Source organism: Brugia malayi (assembly GCF_000002995.4).
Source record: "Brugia malayi strain FR3 genome assembly, contig: Bm_v4_Chr2_contig_001, whole genome shotgun sequence".
NCBI lineage: Eukaryota > Metazoa > Nematoda > Chromadorea > Rhabditida > Onchocercidae > Brugia > Brugia malayi.
In genome coordinates, this window is record NW_025062476.1 from 2,909,510 (window position 1) to 2,935,867 (window position 26,358).

The window sequence follows — 26,358 nt, forward strand, 5'->3', positions numbered from 1 at the left end:
TAATCCGTTGCAATGATTTTTTCTTCTTTTCTCTTGTACTGTTTCTTTTTTATTTGAAGAATGCTATCCAAATTACACTTTCTATTCTTTAAATTATATGCTTGCAGTGCATTTTTTTTTTTGCCAATATCATTTGTGATTTTTCTAAACTAATTTGATTTTTCGAATTTATTCGATTCGTTATCAATTATATCTTAGGTGTTTTCCCTAAGCAGTAATAAATTGAGTTAATAAAAGAACAGTTTTCTTAATCATATCACGAAAAAAATGCATGAAAATTTCATTGTATTTTTCTACATAGTATTTGATATTGCCAGAGCTTTACACCTGACATTCTGCGAATAGTTATTGATGTTAGACATGTTCAACTTTAATGAATTATAAAATGAAGAGAAGATAATGATCCATAATACATTTTGAAATAAAATTCATTTGCAATTAGCTATTTAGAGGCAACGAAATTATATTAGTTAAAATAGATATTATTTGCATGTGATAAATAACTTTAATTGATAGAACCATAGCAAACTCGGAAAGATGTCACATAATTGCTATAAGCTTTGTGTCTTTCTTTCGATAATTTGCTCAAATTATCTTTGCAGGTCTTACTTATCTTATCTCGATCGTATCTGAAAAGAAGGTAAGCTCATTTGTTATTGTAAATTAAGCAAATTGATAATTAGTAAATGTCACTTCGTAAAATATATCAAAAGTTAAACTGTTGATTTTTAATCATTGTTACTTGTTTCGAAAGAACAAATATATATATATATTTCAAAAAATTAGGAATAAGAGGAAAAATTTTTCAAGAACTTAAGGATTTTTTATTTATATTGCCAGAGTCTTTTTGTAGATTTTTGAAATTATGTGAAATTGATATTTTCCAGTTAATCTGTGTGAAGAAGCCTATTTAATACTTGAAGTCTATTTTATATTAGGATAGAAAATAAGTTAGAATTAATAATTTTAAACATAATAGCAGGGGGAGTTTTTTGAATTTTTTTAGCTTACGTATGGTGTGAATAGTATTTCAAATAATAAATTGGGTTAGCCATTGAAATGAAAATTCTAACAAGTAATTAAGAAAGTAATTAGAATAAGTGTATGTATAATGTTTTCTTACTTCTTTGTAAAATAATTTGCATAAATAATTGTTATGTGAAGCAATTCTTGAATTTCTAAGAGTATTATTAAGATTTAAATTTGTCAATATAATGAACTAAAACTAACAGGGTATCAGGTTTACATGATCTTGCGAATTTTTCAAGCAAACGAGTTTTTTCTCGTCTACTATCTTTCAAACAATCATTTCTTTTAAATCGCATGAAATCCTTGGAGTAATCATTGTCAACTTCCTAAAAATGAAGAAAAAAAAAAAAAAAAAAGAACGAAGTAAACAATTTCAGAAATATAAACTTTTTGAAAGGTATCATTCCTAAATTTGTTGTTTGCAAAGTGATTTAATTAACATAAATCTCATAAAATACATGATTAATTTTACCTGATCATGTTTATTATCACTACTACCATGTACATTTCGTCTTACTCGATTTTCTAATTTCTTAGAATATTTAAAATCATGATTTAAGTTAGGATCATCATGATGTATGTTTGATGAACTGCTGCTACATGCGCATTGTCGCTTTTTACGTCTTCCTTCCTTACAAGAATCCAATGCCTTTAGATAAAAATAAGATAAAGTTTACATTTTAATATGTTCAATTATTTTTTTTAAATTTGAAGAGAAATGAAAGGAAAAATTTTTCAAATTAGTTCAATTCTAATGAAATTTTCTACACTAACCGTAAAGTAATTTTCATTAATTTGTTCAAAATTCTTCCAGGCAATATCGACAGCTGTATGGTTTTTACACTTCTCCAACTGCTCCTTATTTTCAAGACATTTTAAATTAATTTGTCGTCCGCGTTTCTCAATTGCTCTTCGTGTTGTTATATCGTTGCATTTCTTCAAAAGAAAAAAAAAAAAAAAAAAAGTGAAAGGAACGAAACGGAACGGAAAAAGATTTAGTCAATTAATTAAAAATAACTTTTGTTTGGATCTATAAATTAAATTTCAGTAAAATATGAAATAATGGATATTAAGCTGAAATTTGCATTATTAACAAAGTAAATTTAAAAAAAAAAAATTTATAAAATAAAATTTTATGTTAATTAAATTAGCAAATACATAACAAATGAATAATTAATAGGCATATTTTTCATCTACATTTTCAACATTTTAATCACTGATAACTAACAATTGCTTTTATCAATTAAGAGAGAAAGTAGATTTATATATATGTATGACATCTGATAATATGTATGTATCATTAAATGAAGCACTGATAATATTATCAATTAAACAATAGTATTTAATCATTCTTAATAAAATGAATGAATTTTAGTGTTTAAAAATTATATATTCCAATATGATTGCATACAAGTTAGGCATAAATTATATGTGAAATATGAAATTTCTCAAATGTTTTCATTTTTTTCGATTTATTGAAATTTAATTTATAAAGCATACCAGAATTTCAGCAATTGATATTACCATTAAAAGAATAAAAATAATGAAGCCAAGAAGACGCATATTTGTTCAAATGATGAGAAAATATTTGAAAAATGTGAAATTTAAACGAAATAATAATAACACTAAGAATTGCTAATAGATAGGGTTGGATTGGAGAACAGTTGTTCATGAAATATTGATTTATTCTCAATTGTAGTAAATTCATCTTTTCTATATAAATTATCAAAGTTTATTATGGATTAGTTTTTGAAGTTTATTTTCCGTTCTATTGATGAAAATTACTTAATTAAATTGGAATAGAACTACTATTTCTACTAGTATTACTGTTACTTATTATCAAATATCAAATTTACTATTAATATCAAATACTAATTTTTTAATATATTTTATTTTGTTTGAAAGAAAATGAAAACAACCTCCACATAATGACGAAAAAATAATTGGAATGCAAAAAAAAAAAAAATTAGCAGAAATTAAATGAATAGCTTAATTCGACATTTCCGCTTACAAATGAAATTCAACAACTATTTTTTATATTCTGCTAACCTTATTATTATATTATTTTTCTGGAATAAAAATAATTAAAGTTGCAAATACCGCAATTGCTCACATTGCTAATATTATGTGATAAGGATATTATGCTAATTGCTTATACAAAAAAAAAGATTGCAATTATAACTTGCAGAATGAATGTAATAAATGCATAAAAAGTAATATGTTGCAAATATTCCCTAATTAGTGATACAATTTTAAATTTTTTCTGCTAGGCAAATAAGCTTTTTTACTTATCGACTTTGAACTCTAACAATAAGTTCCGCTTATTTGTTAAGCAAAATTCATTCCTTTTTCTTAAACTTTCTTTTTTCTCAATTTTTCTTTCGTTTAAATGTATTATGTTATTTAAACTTTCAATATAAAACAATAATCCTTTATTTTTTAAATGGTTAAAAAACTATTTCTTAAACAAATAAGCTACCCTATCTGATCCATATCTAGTTGATAATTAACTATTTTACTTAAATATATTTGCTATGAAGAGTTACTTTATGCGATTCATATTTTGGCATAAATTAGTAATAAAATTGGATGAATCATATTATTGTCATGATTTAGAAAGTTAATCAATTTGACATTGTTTGTTTAAATGAAGTACAAATGCTTTGTAAACAAATAAAGGTTGAAGTGACAAATTGTGTTTACAATAAATATTATTGTTTCAGTGATAGTAACATTCATTGAAAAAATATTATTGGAAAAAAAATTGAAAAATATTGTAAATAATATCTGAGCAATTATTAGCAATTCTATTAAGCATTTAAAAATTATTGTAATTGTTTGGATATGTTATCACTCATTTCATTGTTATCACCTCATAACATATTAATTCATTGTAGTTTTACTTTCCAATGAATACATTTGTCATTTATTAACGTATAATAATGCTAGTTGTTAAATAATTTCTAAAAATTTAATCAAAGATTGATAAATATTTTAATATTACTATCGGAGCTTCCTTCCATGAAGTATTATCGGAGAAAGTTGCAGGAAAAATTTCATTGTTGAAATCTCATAATCACTTATATTAAATAAAGTCAGTTCAATTTTACTAAATTAGCATTTAAATTAATAAAATTGCAACTATCTGTTTATTCTTTCTTTAGCAATCGATAAATCAAAAATAATCTTTTGTCATTAATCGTTAAATTATTTTGCTAGTGATTAATGAATTCTAATTTCACAGGTAAATCCTTCCCAAAAGTTTAGATTTTTGAAATTAAGCGTAATTTCATTACGTGTATTAGCTATTTGCAATTTATTTATACAGCATATTTTTAAATTATTTATCACTGAAAAGCATTTACTGATTGTCATAATATTTATCAGAGTGGAAAAATTATGTAAGCAATTTACTTTTACTAGTAACTTCTACCTGTATTTACATTTTACATTTACCAAATTGATTTTAATTTTAATACCAAATAGAAGTTTTTCAGAAGATCTAAAACTAAGAACATAAACTGTTATGATAGATATCAATTTATTTAAATGAAAAAAAAAATGACAAATAAAGAGCGCATTTGAACATTTAAGATTTCCAGGTGATCTTTCTTGGAGCATAAATTTTAGGATTGAAGAAATTTAGGATTTTTTTTTCTTCTTTCGACTTTAAATTTGATGAATTTGAATGCAAAAAATCAGCAGAAATGACTCACCCTCCGAACAATCAAATTTGGTTTATTTATCTGATTACAACTGAATTGCATTCATTTCCTTTTCACATTTCAACTTTCCTCAAAATATCAATATTCTGCCATTTGGTGTCATCCTGGTTTGCTTTTCTGAATACACTTACTAATTTTTTTAAGTGAGAGTCTAGTTTGTCACCATTTAAGATAATTATTGATTTTAAAGAATCAATCAATTTGTTTATTCAAAATGGGGGAAAAAAAAAACATGTTTTTTTTTCCCCCATCTTAAAAGATCGATCTCTGTTGATGGATAATCCTAATTTCAATCAATTTATTGAATTTTAAAATTTTCAATCAATTTGATAAAATAACTAACATTTTCAACGATTGTTTAAATGCATTTAACGAATCAAATTAAGTGATACAGTTGAAAATATCTTTTGATTATTTTTAACTTGTAAAAGAGAAAATTTTTTCATCCATCTAAATTGTTTGAAACACTTTTGAAATGATTTTCATCGTAAACATATTATCAAAGACATATTTTCAACCATATTGTTTAACATTTAAGTAACAATCGATATGTTAGTTGCATTCATTCAGTCAATTTGATAGCAAATATTGAAATTTTTAAAATTCAATAAATTACATTTTGCTATATAAATTACACTTTGTTATAATTGTCAATTTAAAATATTTTCTGAACATTTCATATTTCCTATCCTATCATTGCTAATTTTCACATTATTTCCATCTAATAATTAATTACCAAGCATTATTTTAAGGTATAAGATTAGTACATAAGAATAGATAATAGATGTAATGATACGTTGAAAATTTCAATTAACTTTTAAAATAAAAGGTTCTGCAATATTTTTTAAATTATTTATTGTTTGCCTATTTTTTATGTCATTGCAATGTTTATCATATCATTATCATTCGTATTACTCTCTTCTCTTCGCTTATCACTGTATGCAATCAGTGACTACTTGAAATTATATTTCAATGATCGATGAATCAATTTCGGTATACTGTAATACAAATGAAATGGTTAACTGTAAGCTAAACATATTAGTGGTTGATTTTGTGGCACATTTAATGATTGTGTTGATTAATCGAAACGATACTGTATCGTCATAGAACAAAGTGATTAATGTTTCAGTCTTATCTTAAATGATCAACAAAATTTTTATCGAGATTTTATCAAGATTAACAAAGAAGATTGTCAACTTCATTCTTAATAATAGCAAACGGAAAATGACATGTCATCTAGTTGGATTTTTAGCACTGATAAATTTAGTTCTTCGGTAAGTCTAAAAGAATTCTGTGAGCTAAAACTTATTTTACTTTGAAATTTTCAATAATTCGAAAAGTCTATTATTCTTGTATAGCAGCAATTCATACAATAAATAATGTAATTAATTTATCATAAGCTAATGACAAAATATGAAAACTTTCATATTATATATATATATATATTTTGTTACATACAGTAAGAAGCACTCAATAGGATTGAAATTTGCTTTATGCATATCTATTTTGAGTATTCTAAAAATCTTTCATACTTCTTGAAAGACCATTTATAATGAAAGAAATGAAGTGCCTTTTCAAATTATTGAAAGAATTTTTGAATTATCTTCTTTAATTACAACACTTTCTTTCCTATTTTTCTTATTTTTTTTTTTCTTTGTGATCGAATTTCTCAGTACCAATGGAAAAGTATCGTATTGAAAATTCACTGAAATTACTGCATATTGTTTATTAATAAAAATAAAAATTGTTTATGAATTATATATATATATACTGCTGATAATCTATATTTTTCAACATCTGTTTGTTTAAATTTTTTTTTTTTAAAGGTAGATTAAAATTCTAAAGAAAAAGCAATTGCGCTAATTTGCTTTTATTTATCTTTTAGGTGAAAAAAAAACCGAGGAATTCTGGTTTTAAATCAAATTAATTATTACTACATTCATCATCAGATCTGGATTATCTATCTGATATTAATAAATCTATGAGCCTAAAAGATTGTCATTATAGCTGTGACACTTATATTTCAATGTTTAATAATGAATGAATGACTCAAGTGGCATCAATTGTCAACATTCTTAACCCCCCCCCCCCCCCCCCCCCCCCCCATATGCTTATTGATTTTTTCATATATCAAAACTAAAAAACGTAGCAAATTATAAAGATTCAATTCATCTAATCATAAAAATCTTTCTTACTTGTTTGGATTATTCTCATCTATGCATGTGAACTTTGATCTACGAATTTCAAATTCTGATATTTAAATTTATGTAATATTCCATTTACATTACAACTTTCGCCATAAACTTTTTCCTCTGAAAAAACAAGAAAGCCTCTTCATTTCAAATCGCTTAAATTTTAAATTCAATAACTCATCGAGTACAATTATGTACAAATAATTTGCATGCAGTCACTTTTTAGCTTTTTGATATTTCCGCATTTTTTCATCGACAAATAAACAACGATATTTTATGCCATTTATAAAATCTGAATTGAATGTTAACAAGTCAATTAATATAAAATGGTTAATCAAATTTGTCAGAATTTTGTTGAAAATAAAAGAAGCCATTTAAAACGAAAATAAGAACAAGAAATTATTAAAATATTTCTCTAATAGCTAATGTTTTTCTCATTAATCATAAATATTTTATGCATATTTACCACTCATAATTTCAATTACAATGTATTAGTAGTGAAATGTTGGATAAATGAAGTGCTATGAGATATATATTGGCTGATGAATAATTATTAAATGTTGAGAAGAATGGATATTTGGTAGATAAATGAGAAACGGATGGAAGAGGAAGGAAAATAAATTGAAATTATATTGACTTTTTGAAAGTTCTTTTTTCCAAAACTTTGATCAAAGTGAAAATAAAAACGAAAAAAGATGAAAAGAAGCTATATCATTTCATTATGATGATGGTATACCTATTCAGTAATGCTTTCAACCTGAAATATGCTTAATGATTTCAGAACAATTTTGAAATCCCACCGTTTTATTGGAGTATAACTGCGTTACACAAAGAAAAGATTCATTTCACTTATTTCATCCACTTTTTGAGTCAAAAGAAAAAAGTCTAATGGAAGTCTTTTTAAGGAAAAGTGTGAAGTTGACATGAATTTAAAGTAACAAATTCAAGACAACATCGATCACGAACAACGACCGATTATGACTTGCAGTAACGCACTCAAACGATGGAAAATTAGAGCCAATGAGATCAAGGCAGCTAAGTAACAACATTGTTGCAATGTACTTGTTGTCACTGAGTCTATATACCAGACATCTCTCGATATTTTTTTTTCTTTTTGAAATAGCAACCCTTGCTTTTCGCCTTCCTCAAAGTTGCCCTTTTCTATCACATCCTATTTTTTCCATAACGGAAAAATAATAAGTTTGCCAGTAACGATATCAAAATATAGGTAACGGTGGACATTCATTTATTTAAAGACGATGCACAGAGTAACATAATTTAAATCTCAAAATTTTAAATTCCAAGTCTAGAAAACTGACAAATACAGTTTAAAACAAAAAGCTAAACTGATTCTTGCATAACTAGAAATCTCAATTCTTTAAAATCTGGAAAGATGAGAAAAATTAACCAATTGCAAGTTATCCCAAATGGTGATAAAAATAAGAGAAATCCATAATTGAAATTAAATTTCAAATTAGTTATAAAAAACAGCAACAACAATGACTTGGCTTCCTACTACAACAATTACATTAGGACAACACTAAGTTTAAAGAAAAAAATGAACATTACACCATGAACTTAAGAACTACAGAACAAACCACGCACTTTTAGGTATACAAGAAAACGATGTATGAAATAAAAAAAAATCACGCCCGCGAAAACGTAGATTGAATAGGCATAGGGATTTCATGAGTAAACAATGAATATAGATTGTTATATTATGGAATAGTGGGATTAAACAAAAAATATCGTCATTATGAGAATTCATTGTAGGTGAAAACGAAATACCGTTGAATATTATTTTTAGCCAAGACATTGCATCTAATAAATTAAACCAAGTGCAGCAGGTGTAAACGGAATTCAGAAAATTCAGTGAATATGAAAATTAGCATTTGAGGTGCGTGTAACAACAAAAGAGATTACAATTAAAAAACTTTGCTCCATCTTCTCCTTTTTCTCTTAAATCGATCAACCAAATCAATGCAAGAAACAGCTCATTCAGCACCAACTGTTGCAGTAGAGTCGACTTCTGTAGTTTCAGTCTAAAGATACAAAAAGAGAATTTTGACCTTAAAACCATTGAAAACAATAGTAAAAAAAGAACTATAATTCAGTGAATTTTTTGAACAAAAAGAGAAAAAGACCATTCAAAAATTTTGGCCTATGTTAAACTATATTTAAAACCTGAAGAGAAGAAATGTAGATAAACATTGAAAAAAACACACTACTTTCCAAAGCAATTCCCATTATTGTGTTGCTAGCAGAAAAAATCACCTCTATGATTACCTACTGCAAGATTTAAAAAATTCCATCTAATCTAAAAAGGACAACATAACATACTAAAAAAGGAAATGAATGCTTATAATAAACACCTACTTCGTTCATTTCTATTCAACATAAATATGTTATGTATATTCATGAGCTTCACTTAACTGCAAGAAGCAAAAACCCCAACCTCCTCTGTGTCACTCTTTTTTTTCTTCAGTTCCGGTGTGACAGCATCGTTACTGGTCTCCGAATCGTCACCATTCTTTTCACCGTCATCATTTGCACCAGATGTGCGCTTACGATTCTAAAATTCCAATTCAAATTAAAAGATAATCAACTGACAGAATAAAACATTTGTCCATCGAATAAATGGCTCTTCCTTTTAAATATAACTTTTACTGAGAAATTAAAGAGAAGTTGAACAAATGCTTAGTAAGCAAATGTCTTCAATGTTTTCAAAAAATGAAAAAATAAAACGAAACAAAAACAAAAAACCCGAAAGAAATCACAACGCTTATATTTTCCCGCCAATCGACATCCCTTTATATTAAATAAGATTTAAGAACCAAATAAAAAATTGAAGAGTAGAAAAAGCTAAAAGTTAGTTGAAATTCGTAACAAATATCTTTCTTCTTTTGAGCACAAAAAACTTTTGAAATATTTAAAAGAAAAGGAACATTTCTTGTGTTATTGGCAGTAACCGCGTTTCCAGTATGTTCCTCGCCATTCTTTGCTTTCTTGTGGCTATCAGTTACAGCTGCTGCTACACCTGAATGTTCGTTACCGTCGACACTGCCATTTTTCTTCTCTTCGTCACCCGATGCCGCTGATGAGCCCGAGTTGGTACGCGATCGACTACAAATCATCGAGATCAACATATTCTGAACCGAAAATTTTGTCTACCTAGAGAGCGCAGCTATAACACAGCTAAGCTTACCTGATTATCACCAAACCATTACAAACTATCAAGAAATCTTTTTTTTTTTTTTCTTAAGAAATAACTGGGATGCAGAAATACCCCAACAGCATAATAATTCTAAAATATGATGACCCTAGTGTACGTCAACTTCAGTAATATCCACCTATAACTGCCATGAACTGAAGAAAGCTTATACAAAATGATATTACACTACAAATTCATTTTGTTGTAACCGGAAACGAAGAAAATTAGATGATAGAAAAAACACACACACACAACACGAAGGATTCCCAAAGTTACCAAAAATGGTAATCGAAAATTTATTAGGCATACAGAAACTAAAACTCAGTCCATACATAGCTGATGGATATTAGAATCCATAACTAGTAATATGGATCTACTACTGACTTAGAATTTAAGACTGAAAAAAAAAATATATATAAATGTAACAAAAATTCAAAACTAACGACAATTTCTCATTATACAAACCTTCTCTCCTCAGATGGGCTTCGTTCAGTTTCTTTCGTGGTTTCCGAATGCTTTCCCCCCGCTCCTGCCTGCTTTTCTTCGACAGCAGCAACCTGGAAGATGGCCAAACATAAGGTTGACTGGATTCTGGACATATACGTACGTGTCCGTACCCTTTAGTACGTGCAGACAAATGCAATTCAGATGCAGTTGCAGAATAAATAAAAATGCATTGCAAGCATCGGAACGCACAGTGATAATGAACAATGTCACACACCTGCACAGTTTGTCCATCCACTTCTTTGCCGCTCATTTTCTCAAGTGCTTTTGTTGCGCTTTCACGAGAGGTATACCCAATGACACTGAAAATAATTAATCTGTATATAATTAATATTACACAGAAAAGCACTCGTAATCATCCGGATCAAGATTCTATAAATTTATCAGCAGATAATATCGAAATAACAGTTTTAGTTGATACAATTAAAACTGTTATTTCGAGACTTCGACGCCTTGGGAGGGTTTTTCCAGGGGAAACATCCAAGGTGCCTACAAACAGAGTATACTTTTAGTGAATATCAAATATTTGTATGTAACTCTTAACAATCTAATATCAAACAAATTACTTAAGATAATAAAGAGCATATTCAGCAGGAAACAGTAAAAAGAGAAATTAATCTAAACTGCCATATCAATCCATGACAGTATGATAAGTTTTCACCTTTGGTGATACCTACAAATAATACCTTCACGTCACAATGAAACTTCTAACAAAATCACACAGCATAGCAATAAATTATATCCTAATCCAACCTAATCGCTTCATTAAATTTCCCATCTATAGATGATAAAATTCACAAATATGCAAAAGCAACTATGGCAGCAGCACACAGAAAAAGCGTGGCATACGATACTAAGTGCATTTTTCCTTTAGTTCAACATGAAACATGCGACCAACTACTAACTATAGAAAAGTATTATGTATATCATCCATGGATGTCAATCTAATTTTACTTAAAAAATTATTAAATGAAAATATATAACTCATTTATACGAAGAACATACGAAACATTTCGGAAACGTAAAAACTGCGAAGCAATAAAATTCAGGAAACTGACTAAAAAAGAAATACACAGTTATGGAAACATTACGCACAGGCAAATAGATTCTACTCGATTTTCTTTATTGAAATAAACTGCCAGTGTGAATTCACTATATGAAACTATACGTTTAAGTTGCATTAAAAATGCATTAGGGATCAGAAAGTCAACTAAACAAATCCTTCCTGACTGATTTGTTTTTGGATTTTATTTTCACCGTTAAAAGTGGAGAGAAATCGATGAGCGATAAAGGATAAAATATGGTCAATTAAAATGAACATCCTAAATAGAACGTGAGAGCAACGATACGTCAATCCTTCACAAAGAATACGAAAAGGTCGAAGGGAAGGAGCTACAAACGGGCAACGTCCTCGATACATTTCTTCAAATCGATCCATAGCCCCGTCCCTTTCAACCGTCATTTTCCTGCTTCCTTTCTCTCCAATAAAACTTTTTAAAAGATGAAACCATGACATAGTCATCCATTCCATATACTCAAGAGAAAGCATGACGAATATGAAAAATGAAAAATGCATACAGTTGGAGAAATGTGAACACTACATTTCAGTTTTTCTCAAAATTACGCATATCTAAGAGCACCACCATGTAATAGATTTGTTGAAGGAAGGAAGTGCAGCAAAAACTGAAGTAAGAAATAGGAATCCAGAAAGAAGTAAACAAGTGAAAGCAGATCTGCTTAGATTTTTGATTCAAATGCATTGTTAGTGTGTAATGTACAAAACGATAAGAATGTGTATACACGTCGGGGGTCATTTGAACAGGAACGCAGTAGAATGACGAAAATTTCCTGTTTATGTGAACACCTAATTTAAGAGAAATAAAATACCCATGCACATCTTAGCAAAAATAGTTTTAAAGAATAAACAAATCCTAAAAAGAGCTGCTTCAGAAAATGCGGCAAGTGAATCGAGTATTCTACAGTTCCATTATCTCTTCCACTTGGACTATAAACGTTAAATGAGTTATAAACTGTATCCAAACAAGAGTAATTCCAATTTAAAGCACATATTACCACCAATTTTAAACACACGATTTAAGAAAAATGAAAGAAACGGCAAGACGAAATCTACTTCCAATAAAAACGTCGAAAATACGTCAAAGTAAAAAACAGTAGAACTTGCGCTGTGAGCAGGAAATACTTTAGAATATAGCACAAACATGCAACTGCTAATAACACTGGATTGACAATAAGCAAAGTCGAATTTGATTATCGGTACATTCCAACTTCCTAATATGGGAGATTTGACAACTACAGTAAGTGAAAGAATCATCACATTGTTTGCTCACCTCTTTGCCGACATAATAAACACATGCGTGTTTGGAAAAACAAAGCAACTTGTGATTCGTAACCTTAATAAATATAACTTTTCAACTAATGTGCAAAATTTATCCCTTATTTGTTTTCTGAAAATTTAGTTATTGAACGGATAAAAAAGCCTTTTAACTGATCACTCTGGTTATTCAGAATGTCAATTAAATTCAAGTTATCACATGAGATTGATCTGAACCGGATGAAACCTGTCACCAGATATTGCTAATATGACAAATTTCCTTACCATTTAGCAAGCGCTGCCATAGAACCTTATCAATATCCAAAAAAATACATTACGAGAAAGTTACCTTCAGATGTCGCACACAATAATGCAAAGGAACACTTCAGACGCAAACTCGAAATGATGTGTAAATCAATGAAAACAGGAAATTCAATTTCTTTTCGTCCTACTCTGTTCATTTCCTTTACCTATTATACTACGCCTATGCAACATTGAAACACACAACCATTTGTACACTTTTGTGTGCAGTTAATTTCAAAGGAAATATTTTGATGAGAACAAAAAAACGAAGAATCTAGCGATGGGAAAACTTGTCGGTGATTAGAGTAATAGTGCTAGTGCAAGTGAGGACAAGTGGAATTAAAAGACAATGGTGTGACGAAGAGTACAAAGAGACAATGTCCAGTTACCATGAACAAAATGAAACAGTACGCCTCATTTTCAAGAAGCCAATGTATGGAGACAAAAGAGTGAAGAAGAAGGATAATGTGACAGATAAGATGGTGGCTTGCTCGCTGTGAAAATGTGCTTGCTTATCGGATGGTAGGATGCAGCAGCACTAGCAACCCACTTCATTTCCTCAACGTCCCGTAAGATATGATAGTTAACTACTGGCCGTCAGCTTTACTGGAGCGCTCTACTCTTTCTCTTCTCATTCGTTTTCATCTCATCCGTGCATGCATTTTGGAACTTGCTCTTCCTGATTTTCAACTTCTTTCTTCCACCAAAACTATCAAAAACAGAACTTTTCTTTCATTCTTATTGCAATAGTATGTATGAGAAGATACAGAAAAAGAGTGAAAGATTTATGGGAATAGAACTGATGGAAACAAGAAACAACAGGAGAAGGAGAAGGAGAAGGAAGCAACATAAGTGCCCAATACTTTAATTAGTTTCAAGCACTGTAGTGCTACCATCTATGAAAGAACAAAAAGGAGGAAAAAATATCAATAGTAAGTATTTCTCGACAAGGTATGCGTGTCCACCTCTAGGCCATTGTCTTTTCCAAATTAGCGTTATAGGGCGTAAGTTCACTACAGAGAGATGGGTAGAAAATGTAAAAGGCAAATAGCCTATTAATAAACCAAAATTAGTCGTCATTGAGCAACTGACAGGAGTAAAGCAACTGAATCGGGTTTCGGACCGAGATGAATGACGGAAATACCCGGAGCATGGGTAGACTGCATTGCACAACAACGTAAAAAAGAATGGCGGGCAGAAGTCGCACTTCTGACAACAATTTTGAAAACAAATGGAAGCGAACGACGCTGACTGCATTGATGTTAATGGTTTGGGCAAGGTCGGACGGGATGCCCTTGAATCAGAGCCAACAGACACACCCTCGCAAGCAGAACCTATCCCATACCTCCCTTTTCTTCCCTTGGAAGCATCAGCCAGCAGCTCCTCAAAGGCTTCCTTTACTTCTCTTACGAAATCCACCCAACCCATAGCCAAGCACCCACCCTTTAAATACCTTCCCGACCTCATACATTTCTACCCTACCCTTCCTCCTTTCTGTCCCTCCCTCCCACCACCATCTTTTTTTATTCGCGCTTCTATAACCGTTTCACTAGGCCGCTCTTTCTCTATTTCATTCATTTTTCCACAAGAAAATCCACTCACTTGCCACACGTATGATGAGCCTATCTCCTACACACTTTCTTCGAGAATCATTCAAGCACAATGACATACCATCTAATTATATTCTTCACACATTGTGGAATTACCTCAACTTTTCAAAGCTTCTCTCTCAGTGTCACAAAATGATGCATGTAGATGACGAAATCAATGTAGTTCACAAAAAGCGTACGACTGAGCCATATAGTCTCAAAACTTGTCTTCAGCACAATCCATGAATGAGTCAAAGCCTTAGCTGTCGTTGTGAGTGAAAGCCTAGCAACAGACCACACTAAGAGAGATTGTCTGCAAACAACTTCACATGTTGGCTATCAATGATCTAACTCGTTGGCTATAAGTGATAAGTCATATGAATGTAACTAACAAATCACTCAATGATTTTTAGAACTGCTCGGAGGAAATGGCATCTTTTGAATTAAGCAAAATAGTTACAATTATTCATGCACAAGTTACTTGTTGTACATTTCACGAAGAGATAACTGCTTGTGAATCATTTCGAATCACAATTATATACATAAAAACATTATTTATTAATCTGTGCAATACTGTCCTCATTATGTCCCTACTGTGCAAAATGGAAACTTCGCAAAAATTATTTCATATGATTAAACAACGTTCATCTGTTTCATCTGTTATTCTCAAATACTTCCATTCCTCCCTTCTTCCTCTAATCTACTGTTAATGTGGAAAGATTCTCTTTGTCCTACTATCCCACTTGTAGTCTTTCGGCTTCATTCATTCTCTACAACGTACTTAAAATGAACTCCGAATTGATTTTTTCAAAGTACAATACCAGCAGATAACCTTAGTGTTTTCCCCACAACAGTGATAGTATACTTAAACTGAAAATCATGTCACATTTCGAGATAAATTAGTTATACGCTAGCAGTTACGAATACATCTGCGATATAAGTGTGTCTTCTGCTTCCATCAACGTCAGTTTTTACAGTTTTGTTTAACTCGGAGAGTTATCTTACTAATATCCAGAAAAGTTCTCTCCTAGTGCAATAAGTTCTATTAAATTTTCAAGTTCCAAATAATTCTATACGAGGTAAGCAGTTTTTATTTTAAACTCAAAGAAAAGTGTAACAGTCACATATAGTAATCTACCGGCACATAAGCTATGTATAGATTTTTCATCGTTGTCAAATATATTAGCACTTTGCTGATACTTTTAATTTACTCAAATAAGAACAGTTTTTTTTTTTTTTTTTTTTGTTTTTAAGCATTTATATGGTAGTTTTGTAAGTGTCGAAATAGATAACTGTTCTCAGAAATGGAATAGGCTTTTAAAATGAATGGATAAACTTTTTCTAAACATTAATTTGGTGAAAAATCCATTGATGAAATAATAAAAAAACCGGAGTCTTTATTTGAAAAAGCATATTTAGATACTGTTTAAATATCATTAATTTTCAAAAAAAAAACCTTTTGGATTGCAGTCCTTAATCCGGAATTTGCTTTAATCATTCACTGCCATATTCGAAGTGATAAAGATAAAATTTTTTGAAAATAGATATATCAAAGTTTCAGGTGAGTGACAAATTACGGCTGATCCAAATAATTTTTCCTCTAGCTTACTCAAAATTATTTTTGCGCCATACCAATTATAGAGAACATTTTTTACACTGAATAAACATCCTCATTCTAAAGTTTAAGATGACTGGTTTCAAATGTACGTTTCATTATTATTATCCCTACTCCGTGTATTTTTGTGCGGTTCATTGTTAAAAAAAAATTATTCAAACGTTAATTCAAAAATCTAAGACCCTTGAAGGTGGTCATTAAAACATTAAGGTCTTCACAACAGTGGATGTGGATTTCAAGGACACTGCACAGAAACAAAATGGATCAATCGATTACTTAACCAACCGTTAAGACACTACATGCATGCACGTCACACATGCATACATATTTTTGTTGGAGTTAAATCATTAACCGTTTTCTGAAGACAATTACCTTTCTAACGATAAGAAAGTATTATACTTCATTCCAAAACCGTAATACCTCATAAAACAACTAAATTATTACTTTATCTTTCGAAAAAAAAAAATCGATCTCAATGAATTATACTGAACACTACTTCTTTCCTTCCTGTATCAGTTACTAATGGAAAAATTAGAGGGAAAAAAAGTGGGTTAAACTTCTTTGACCAGAAAAGATATCGAAAGGAATATTATACAAAAAGTTGAAAACATAAAGGATTACTATGAACTCGAATACAAGTGGTCTTAATTACGTATTTGGAAAAAAATTATACTAACTTTTATCTAAATATGTTATAACCATCTACTACTTAAATTTAATATTTTTTAAACAACATTTAGGAATGCAACGCCGGTATGATGAGACCGGAAAAATGCCTGTGCGTTAAGAGATAAGTAATCAACAATTGTGATGTTACACCACCAATAAAATTATAAAAAAAGATCAATAATCTCTATGTGCAAACAACTCCTTAACCCTCTCAATTGCATTCATGTTGCGCAATAATTTAAAAAAAAAAAAAAAATACAAAATGGCAAGAATCAAATTCTTTTTTATGGGACCAAATAATCAAACATACCAAGTATTGTCATCGCGCATTTCAAAATCTGTCAGATCGCCATACTTCTTGGCAATATGCTTTAAACGCTGAAAACAAATTTGTTGAAATAATGGACAAATTTTAAAAAATTTTGAGACAAAATTTTCAGAAAAAAATTGAAGAAAAGTTAAAAAGAACCATCGAAATCCAGAATCAAGAGCAATGCGGCGTACCGCTAATTTCTAATAATGCATTTCGTGTGCTCAACAATCCAGATGAATGGTTACGGACGATAATATAGGGCTGAGCAATGCAGCTACGGAACGAGTTGCCTGAACAGAGCGCACCACGTGATGAGGCGGTTGCATAGTCTGTCGACCGGATGTATGCACGAACGTCACGCCATGGAAAACGAATACACGCAAGATTTGGATATGGTTGGATGAACCGGATGATTTGAGTGCGCGGTGAGTATACGAACGAACGAACGAACGAACGAATGCATGAACTGTGTGGATGAACGTGAACGAACGGTAGATGTTTGTAACACAACATTCACATTTATGCACCACTCGGACAATGATGCGCTGGTAGCAGTAGTGACGCATAAAAACATATCCCATCAAACTTCTGAATCCGAATATTTTGTTTTCAATGCTTAACACAGTGGTACCACACTGTTACACGCTTTTTTTTTTTTTTTTTTAAATCTGGTTAAACTCTCGATAACTACACTGGTTTTGTAATCCTCGAAGTAGGTCCTCAAGTAAAGATATTTTCCAGTCCTTAACGGGCATTGAAAAATCATACAACATTAATGTCCTAGGCCCAGCCTAAAATTCTGGCATCATGTCAAATAGTGTCAACTAAAGCGAGATGCGCCACTGTTGTCAAGAAAAGTGAATTCTGTCCAGTTTAGTGTGATTTGTTATAGATCAAAGTTCCAATTCATCAGATGATGAACTACAGGGAAGATAAAATATAAAAATGAAATATTAACTGAACCTTCTCAAATTTGCCCTTGTTTTCAAAACCACGAACGATGATGCTGCATGCATTTGCACCGCTACGATCCAAACTTCCTTCCTGCAAGCCCAAAATTCTGGTAATCATGTAAAATGTTGGTATTCAATATCAGCTAATCTTTTTCAAAGAACATATTAGATGAAATTAAATCAAGTACAACTTTTCCGATCACGGCTATGGCTTCGCTATAAATTGTATATTATCTAACATGATCCAAACGTATGTTAGTTATAAATGTTCAGAATGTGGCGACAAGGAAGAATTTTAAAGTACCAACTAGTGATAATTTTTGTAATAACAGAAATCAAATAAAACAAGTAAAGATTATTAGAATTAATATTAAAATGATTGAAACCTCTATAAAAGTAAAAATCTGTATAAAAAAACTTTATAAGATTCTACGTTGTCTGAAACAAAGTTATGTTCTATTAGAAATATCAGTAAAAGCTTTAAGTTCACCTTTTCTGAACTGCTCCGATATTTCCGCTCCTTACGCTTGTCCTTAGATTTTCTCGCATCTGGACTGGGGGAACGACTTGATGAACTTCTGTCACGCTTTCGTTTTCTATCCGACTTCTTGGAGCTTTTTTTCGGACTTAAACTCTGTGATCTTGATGATGAGCGGCGACGATTGTCTTCAGGAGATTCACTTTCACTTGATGAATGTCTTCTAAAATTTATTTACCCAAATCAAACAAACCTTTTATATTTTATTCAAATAAAGCAGTCTGAAGATACCCTGAAAATTATTTCTTACATGTTAACTTCTTCAAAGTAATAATTTAGATCAGTCAATCCCAAAAACTGCTTTAATATTTTCTGAGGAAATTAGACAATTTAAAGCTATATTATTTGAGCTTTTAGAAACCTACCGTGATATTCGGTCATGCTCCTGAATTTAATATTTACTATGAAGAACATACTCTAACGTTAGAAGTTCTACGAAAATTTTGTAGGAAAAAGTATAGTAGAAAAAAAAAATAATGTAGAAATTGAGAAAGTGTGTGTAATATAATTCAAAATTAGTAATTTAAACCTCTTTTTCCGATCGCGGCTATGGCTTCGCTTTCGATCACGGCTCCGACTGCGCCTCCGATCTCGCGAACGCGATCTCTCACGCATCCGTTCTCGATACATATCCCGTCCGCGCGGACGACTTTTGGCATTCTGCACTATTACCCTAAAAACAACATCAGATATAAATTCAATACCCAAATGAGCACACTTAACCAACAACTACTACATTTATATTACAGAACTGATCTAGTGAACGACTATGGTGTCCGAGCATTCATTGACTTATTAATGTATAATTTTCTGAACAATAAACTGCAATTCTTTTGATATTCAAAGGCAACAAAAAAAAAAAAAAAAAAAAAAAAAAAAGAAACCTATCGCCGAGTAAGGAACGACCGTTCAGATCATGGACCGCATCTTCTGCATCTCGACGATCAGAAAATTCAACGAAAGCATAACCATTCTTGAGTAAAATTTCCGTGATGCGACCATAGCCGCGGAAAAAACGTTCAATATCACGTTCATGCGCTCGATACGACAATCTTCCCACGTAAACTCGAGACCCCATGAAGAACTGAAAAAAGAGGTCAAAGTGTCCCATCCAGAAATTAGCAATTTATTGAGCGATTGCTAATCTATCACAACACACCCCTCGCAACAACTGTAATCGCTACATTTAAGTCAGTGTACCCATACACTCCATCCAGTCCCAAACCATACGTCATCGTAGCATACACCAATCGCGTAAGGAGTGCTGATGAGTCGTCGAGATGAATGATAAACTTAGATACGATGGTGGAGGGACACGTAATTGATTAAGAGTGACGTAAACATTAAGTGTTACTCTACCGAGAGAGAGAGGGAGAAAGAAAGAGAGAGAGAAGGTTTTTGTTAATAGTAGATGTGTCGTTTGGAGAGAAAGACAATGTCAGCTTCTGAACTATCCGAATGAATTCACTAACCGGACGAGGTGATATTATTTTCTCAGCTTCTTTGTAGCTTCCGAGAGTAGTTTCTCTCTCTTTCTCTCTATTTAGTGTCACCTTTGCATTACAGCATAAAACTAAGTGGTAATAAAAATCTGATTCAGTTATTCCAACTATATTTTATACCATATTCCTATAATGTAAGCCTTCTGTCATGATATGTAACTTTCTAGAAAAGGGAAATGGTATTTGAACACATATCCAGAAATTTTGAAAAATGTAAGAACGAACGATCAATCCGGAGTATTGTTTGGGAGCTATAAATCGTCAATTTGAGATTTCATTGCATTTCTCATAGCTGTTTCTATGCAACAACAGGGCAGGATACGGTAGATGATCATGGTCTTGAATTTCGTGATTGTGGGTGGTGGTGGGGTGTGTCCCCCGAGGTTGTGAGAGGTTTTTGGTGCTCGATGATTCCTTAGGACTTATCTATAGCCTAGTGTTAGAGCACTGAATTTGTCATGTCAGTGTTTAGAAATTTTATGGTCCAAAATTTTATGATCGGAAATCTTGCTAGACTTTCGTGTTAAGACTATTCAGGTATACTCTGATGCGTAGTTTGCTATGAATAGATTGTGTGTAATTTGTTGACAGCTAGAATGGATCAGTTTTCAGTTAGACATAATTTCATCATATACTTATTGCGTAACTTTTATTCAGCTTATCAATTTGTTGGGATTGTATTTCTTGATTATTGTTTATCTGTATGTAAGTAAACAGATTTCTCTTCGGCGACTTGTTTTTAGCTCTCATTTGTTGCTCTCACGTTTGTTTTTAGCTCTCATTTGTTGCTCTCACGTTGCTCTCACGTTTATTATGTTCTTAAATCACTGTCAAATTTCTACTATAACGGAAATCTTTACGTGTTTACGCTTGTCTAACATCTTTATCTTTTCAGACTGCAGTATGAAGCTGGTGCGTTTTTTGATGAAACTGGCCCACGAAAGTGTAACAATAGAATTGAAGAATGGAACGCTGGTAACAGGTACCATTGTTGGTGTCGACGTAGCAATGAATACCCATTTACGGACCGTCAAAATGACACTCAAGAATAGAGAACCCGTTTCCCTAGATTCACTATCCATCAGAGGTTAAATTTATGATTTTTTAGAGTTAAGTGTCCTGCTCTCTGTTAAGTATTGTACTGTATACAGCATGGATAAGTTCCTGAGAATCTAATTTCAGCGTTGTGATAAATTCAGAGTAATCTAGATAAGCTGGTTGGTTAATGAACTTATTTAAAAAAGGTTTAATTTTCAATACTAATAACTATCAAAGGATCTTTTTTAGGAAATAATATCCGGTATATAATTTTACCTGACACAATTCCTTTGGATACATTATTGGTTGATGATGAACCTCGCAAAAAGCCGGCACGTGGAGGACGTGGTCGATCTGCGCCGAGTCGTGGTGGACGAGGACGCGGACGTGGTAGAGGTGGGCCTCGTGGTCGTGGTGGTTTCAGGGGTGGGCGATAAGTTTTTGCGGCTATTATGTATGCTTTATCTTTTATGCGTTGAATTTTATACGGACAGAATGAAACAGAAATTAATTGTTACATCCTTTTTCACTATCACTCTTCATAATGCAGTTTATTTTACAGTGATTATAGAAGTAATTTACTTCATGTTCCTCTATCTCACACTTCTTTTAATGGCTGTGTAAAGGAATAGATTACCAGTCAGCTGCAGAACAGTTATGAGTTATGTTATGATGCTGTAAGCAGAAGCTAGGCACGTAGTTCAGTTTTGTTCGTCAGTTGAGTAAGTTATTCTCATACTTTTCAAAATTGGAAAATTGTTTCATTTTTTGAATTATGCTGGAAATATAAATGTATTTTATGTTTCGCTGGAAAGCTTTTCGGCTGAGAATTTTTGTCACTTTTTTGAAATTTGTATCCTTGTTATCCACATTGTTCAGATTCATTTTGTAGCATTATTATCCTTACAGTCCATTGTTGTTACTTTTTACGATCTCTATTAAAGTTTGCTCCTAGGACATCGAACGTGACCATATATTCCTTGCTTATAAGGAGGTGGATGAAGTTATGTCAAGAAGTAAGTTATATTTCCGGATAGCGTTAAGCAAACACGAAGACATCACCACTGCTCAGCCATTCCATCTTAAAATATTTATGGATGTATGCTACGTTACAATTGACATTAACATTTGATGAACATTCATATTTAATAACAGTGATCTCGGATTTAATAGGGCAAGTGTTTCGTAGTTCGCGGTAATGAAGTTTAGGTGGCTAAAGTCTGTTATCTCCTGTACTAACGGGTAGATTCCAATCGCTGTGTGCATGACGATGTGTCTTCTAAGGCGGAAGTAATGTAATTATGCTTCAAGTTACAGAAAAATGGCCATCAATCAGTCGAATTAATGGTTTCCCTTTAATTTTGTTCGTGATACAATAAAGTACAGAATGATATGGGGAGAGTGCTATTGTCCTGCTAAAAATAGATTCTTCAGATAGTCCTGAATACAGTTTATGAATGAAAGATGGAGTATGAACCATTGTTTTTAATTTGCAATCAGGAAAGGTTCACACGTTTTGCGTTTTCGTGGGAACGTGATCACTAGAAATTTTTGTGGTCTTTGTATCTGTTTCATTTCAGATTTCAGTATGATGTTGATGCATTTTTTGATGAGATTACGTAATAAATTTGTCACAATAGAACTAAAAAATGGTACGGTGGTGATGGGTTATGTTAGCAGTGTTGATCTAGCAATGAATTTCCATTTAAACCGTGTTTCAATGACGTTAAAAAGTGAGAAACCTGCTTCTGTGGATGCAGTTTCAATTAGAGGTACATTTACTATAGAGATTATTAAAAAACGATAATGGTGAGTGGTACTAATAGGTATAAAAGCTTAAAATGCAAGTCAGATTTACATGACACTAAGTTATGTAGGAAAATTATTAACTAAGTGGAACAAAATAGGACCACTAACAAATTCTTCAAATATTTGTGTTATATACACAAATTTATCAACTTTGGTTGTATCCTGTAAAGGTGCACAAGGTTACAGTGTTTAGATAATTTGCTTGGATTTTGTAAAAGATATAGAAAGCTCAAAAGTACTATTCTGGCAGTTGCCAGAGATATTCATTATTTCTGTCCAGGCTTCGGGATAAAGGCCGGTTAACTTAGGTAGCTTTGGAGTGAATGAGGCAGGTGGTAGTTTGATTTTTCCGGACCATGGAGTTTTCCTTTCTTCTTCAGGAAATAACATACGATACATAATTTTTCCAAACAATTTGAATTTGGATGCACTGATGATTGATATTCCACAACAAACAAGGAGAACACGTAAAACCTCGGGCCAAGCACATAGTCAGGGTGTCGCAGTTCGCGGTGGACGCGATCGAAATTCGGGAAGAGGTGGACCATGTGGTCGACATTCTGCGAGAGGTGGTGGGCGTGGTGGCGCTAAATCATGGAATAAGCGATAAACAAATTTCCATTTTCAATATTTTTCGTATCTGTTTATTCCTTGTTTGTACATTGAACCTACTCTTCAGGCAAATGGATGCGACGTATTTTCTTATGTTTCATTCAATGATTTTTTTTTTTTTTAATGGTTCTTTTTTCTTCCAATATTTTGAGTAAATATTGTTCGTTTTAATTACAAGAATTTGATGAAACATATGTTTGATATGTAATGGAAGCTAAAAAACTGCTATTAGTTGATAAGCTTCCAAACGTATAATTCAATTTTTTAGTTTACAGTTTACAAATTTGTTTGTAAAGTTACTGCATATTGAGTACAGCAGTAATTTCACGCATTTATCTGCTTGACATGAATTTTTGTCAAACAGAGTCATTTATTTAAATTGACTTCTTGCCTTCTTGCTCATATGTCTCATTTTTCCACATTTGAACAATTTGCTCAGAAAGTATATTAAATATGTTTGATTTTTTTTTTTTTTTTATTGAAATTTTCATTCTATCTGTCTAGAATTGTTAAATGTATTAATTGTATTTGCATTTGTATTAATATTGTCAATTCTCCTTTTTTTTTTAGTGTTTTGTTAATATTTTTCAATATTTTTTACAATAAATTTTAGAGACTAGGAAAGATACCACCAAAGAACAAGTCTTTATTAGTTGTTCATTTAAAGGTAAGCAAATAAGACAAAATATTGTTGGCGTAGAAAATTACCCTTGCTCTTATTGACATCTTAAGTGCATTTCTTAATCTTCTACCTGTCTTAAATTGGTAGTAAATTGAAACTTTTTATATTTTAAAGTCCAAATAGTGATTTCGTTTATGTTTCCGCTGTTTATCACAAGCAATAATAATTAAGCAGAGCGATTTATCTGTTACTGTAAAATCTTTCAGATATAATATTAACGGAAATTTTTAATGATTTGCTAAAAAATCAATCGATCCTTTCCATTTATAATTTTAAGTATTAATGCTAATGTTTTTGGTATAATTAATTCGGAACAGTAATATTATATATGTAATGAAGTAGAAATTTACATTTTCAACAAATAATTTTAATCTTAAATATATTTAATCTTAAAAACGAAAAAAAAAAAAAAGAAAATGCGAAGTGTGAAGTGAATATTTGGATAATATTTTTTTTTTCGTAAACTTTTCAGTAAACTTTTCGCCAATTCTAAATATAATTATACTTCTTTTATATACTTTTTTTCTTCCTTTTTTTTTTTCCCGTTCCCTTTTTTGTTTCATCGTAAAAAAAAAAAAAAAATAGAAAATGGAAGAAGACATTTCCTCCATGGAATTGATTGGTGCAATGATTTCTATTGAATTGAAAATAAAGTTTTCTTTCCTTTTTTTTTCCATTCTTGAAAATACGCTTACAAATAATTTATGGTACATGATAACTGCTAAAAGCAACAACAAAAAAAAAAAAGAAAAAATGCATCCATTTTTGTTGAATGAAATTTACGGCCAAAAAAAAAAAAAAAAAAAAAAAACTGAAATTCCGTATTGCTCATCCAAAAAAAAAAATTTTTCTAAATTTTTCATCTATAAATTTTTTTTTCTCTTATCTTATTTAAAACTTTTCATTTTATTTATTACCATGATTTCTTTTCCTAATCTAATTTTAGGCAAAATATATTATTAAAAAAAAAATTTTGAAATTTTTGCGTAAATAAATGAAATGTTTGTGAATTCTTTTTTTTTTTTTTTTTTTACTTTCAACATCAACTGTCATCATTTTTTTATTTTATTTCCACTTAAAAAAGCAGCAATAAAAATAAAGAATTTGATATAGAGGAAAAAGCTTATAGCAAAATTTAGCAGTATGCTGTAAATAGGAGGGATCACCAAATACAAGGGTACTTAAGCTAATGTCAAGCCCATCTGGTTGAATATTTAAAGACATCGTCTAATGCTTACTTACTGCCCTCTAAGACTAATGCTCCATTAAGCTCTTGAGGCATGTGTGTAAGGCATAGGTAATTCAATTGGAAATTGAATAATAGTGATGAAGGCATCATGACAAGTACGGGTATGTAGTGAAATTAGGGGAAGTAAAACTACTAACCAAACCACTGTTTACTCATTTTATTCTTTTTCAAATATTCACTTTTTCCACTTTTCGATGGAAAGAAAAAAAAAAATTAGGTAAATCTAATAGTATAAAAAGTGATAAAATATCAATGAAATACTTTTCAAAGCAAAGAGTTCAAAAATTTAAAGACAGATCGTCTAATTTTTTTTTTTTTTTTTGAAATGAATTTATGCTTTTTTAACTAGATTTTTTTCAACATATTAGATAATAATAAAAAAAATTCAATTAATCTACAAAAATATTAAATATTTGATAAACATATGAACAATAAAAAAAATTCAAACAAATCTTTAAAAAACTTAAACAATCATATTTTGAAGTGAATTTTT

At 30.8% G+C, this 26,358-nt stretch overlaps 4 protein-coding genes across 5 annotated transcripts; 2 read left to right on the forward strand and 2 right to left on the reverse strand.

Moving 5' to 3' along the window:
- Window positions 1-505: 505 nt before the first annotated feature.
- Bm10358 (Uncharacterized protein) lies at window positions 506-2,592 on the reverse strand (the record flags this gene model as incomplete). The annotated part of the gene is made up of 5 exons (XM_001892023.2): window positions 506-629; window positions 1,231-1,355; window positions 1,502-1,678; window positions 1,804-1,965; window positions 2,530-2,592. 5 exons carry the CDS (start codon window positions 2,590-2,592, stop codon window positions 506-508), a joined length of 651 nt encoding a protein of 216 aa, XP_001892058.1.
- Window positions 2,593-8,940: 6,348 nt separating this feature from the next.
- Bma-rsp-5 (putative RNA-binding protein T28D9.2 in chromosome II, putative) lies at window positions 8,941-20,051 on the reverse strand (the record flags this gene model as incomplete). The annotated part of the gene is made up of 10 exons (XM_043078242.1): window positions 8,941-8,988; window positions 9,402-9,518; window positions 9,892-10,069; window positions 10,623-10,714; window positions 10,879-10,963; window positions 17,480-17,547; window positions 18,446-18,526; window positions 18,926-19,136; window positions 19,503-19,646; window positions 19,858-20,051. 10 exons carry the CDS (start codon window positions 20,049-20,051, stop codon window positions 8,941-8,943), a joined length of 1,218 nt encoding a protein of 405 aa, XP_042934176.1.
- A 1,327-nt stretch (window positions 20,052-21,378) lies between these two features.
- Bma-snr-3.2 (Uncharacterized protein) lies at window positions 21,379-21,950 on the forward strand (the record flags this gene model as incomplete). 2 transcript variants are annotated; one of them, XM_043078243.1, is made up of 2 exons in its annotated part: window positions 21,379-21,562; window positions 21,763-21,950. In XM_043078243.1, the coding sequence occupies 2 exons, from the start codon at window positions 21,379-21,381 to the stop codon at window positions 21,948-21,950; spliced, it is 372 nt and encodes a 123-aa protein (XP_042934177.1). The 2 variants fall into 2 exon arrangements, with proteins under 2 accessions (XP_042934177.1, XP_042934178.1); XM_043078244.1 differs by lacking the exon at window positions 21,379-21,562 and adding an exon at window positions 21,701-21,719.
- Window positions 21,951-23,101: 1,151 nt separating this feature from the next.
- Window positions 23,102-23,932, forward strand: Bma-snr-3.1 (Sm protein; the record flags this gene model as incomplete). Its single annotated transcript, XM_001902848.2, has 2 exons — window positions 23,102-23,285; window positions 23,703-23,932. 2 exons carry the CDS (start codon window positions 23,102-23,104, stop codon window positions 23,930-23,932), a joined length of 414 nt encoding a protein of 137 aa, XP_001902883.2.
- Window positions 23,933-26,358: the final 2,426 nt, after the last annotated feature.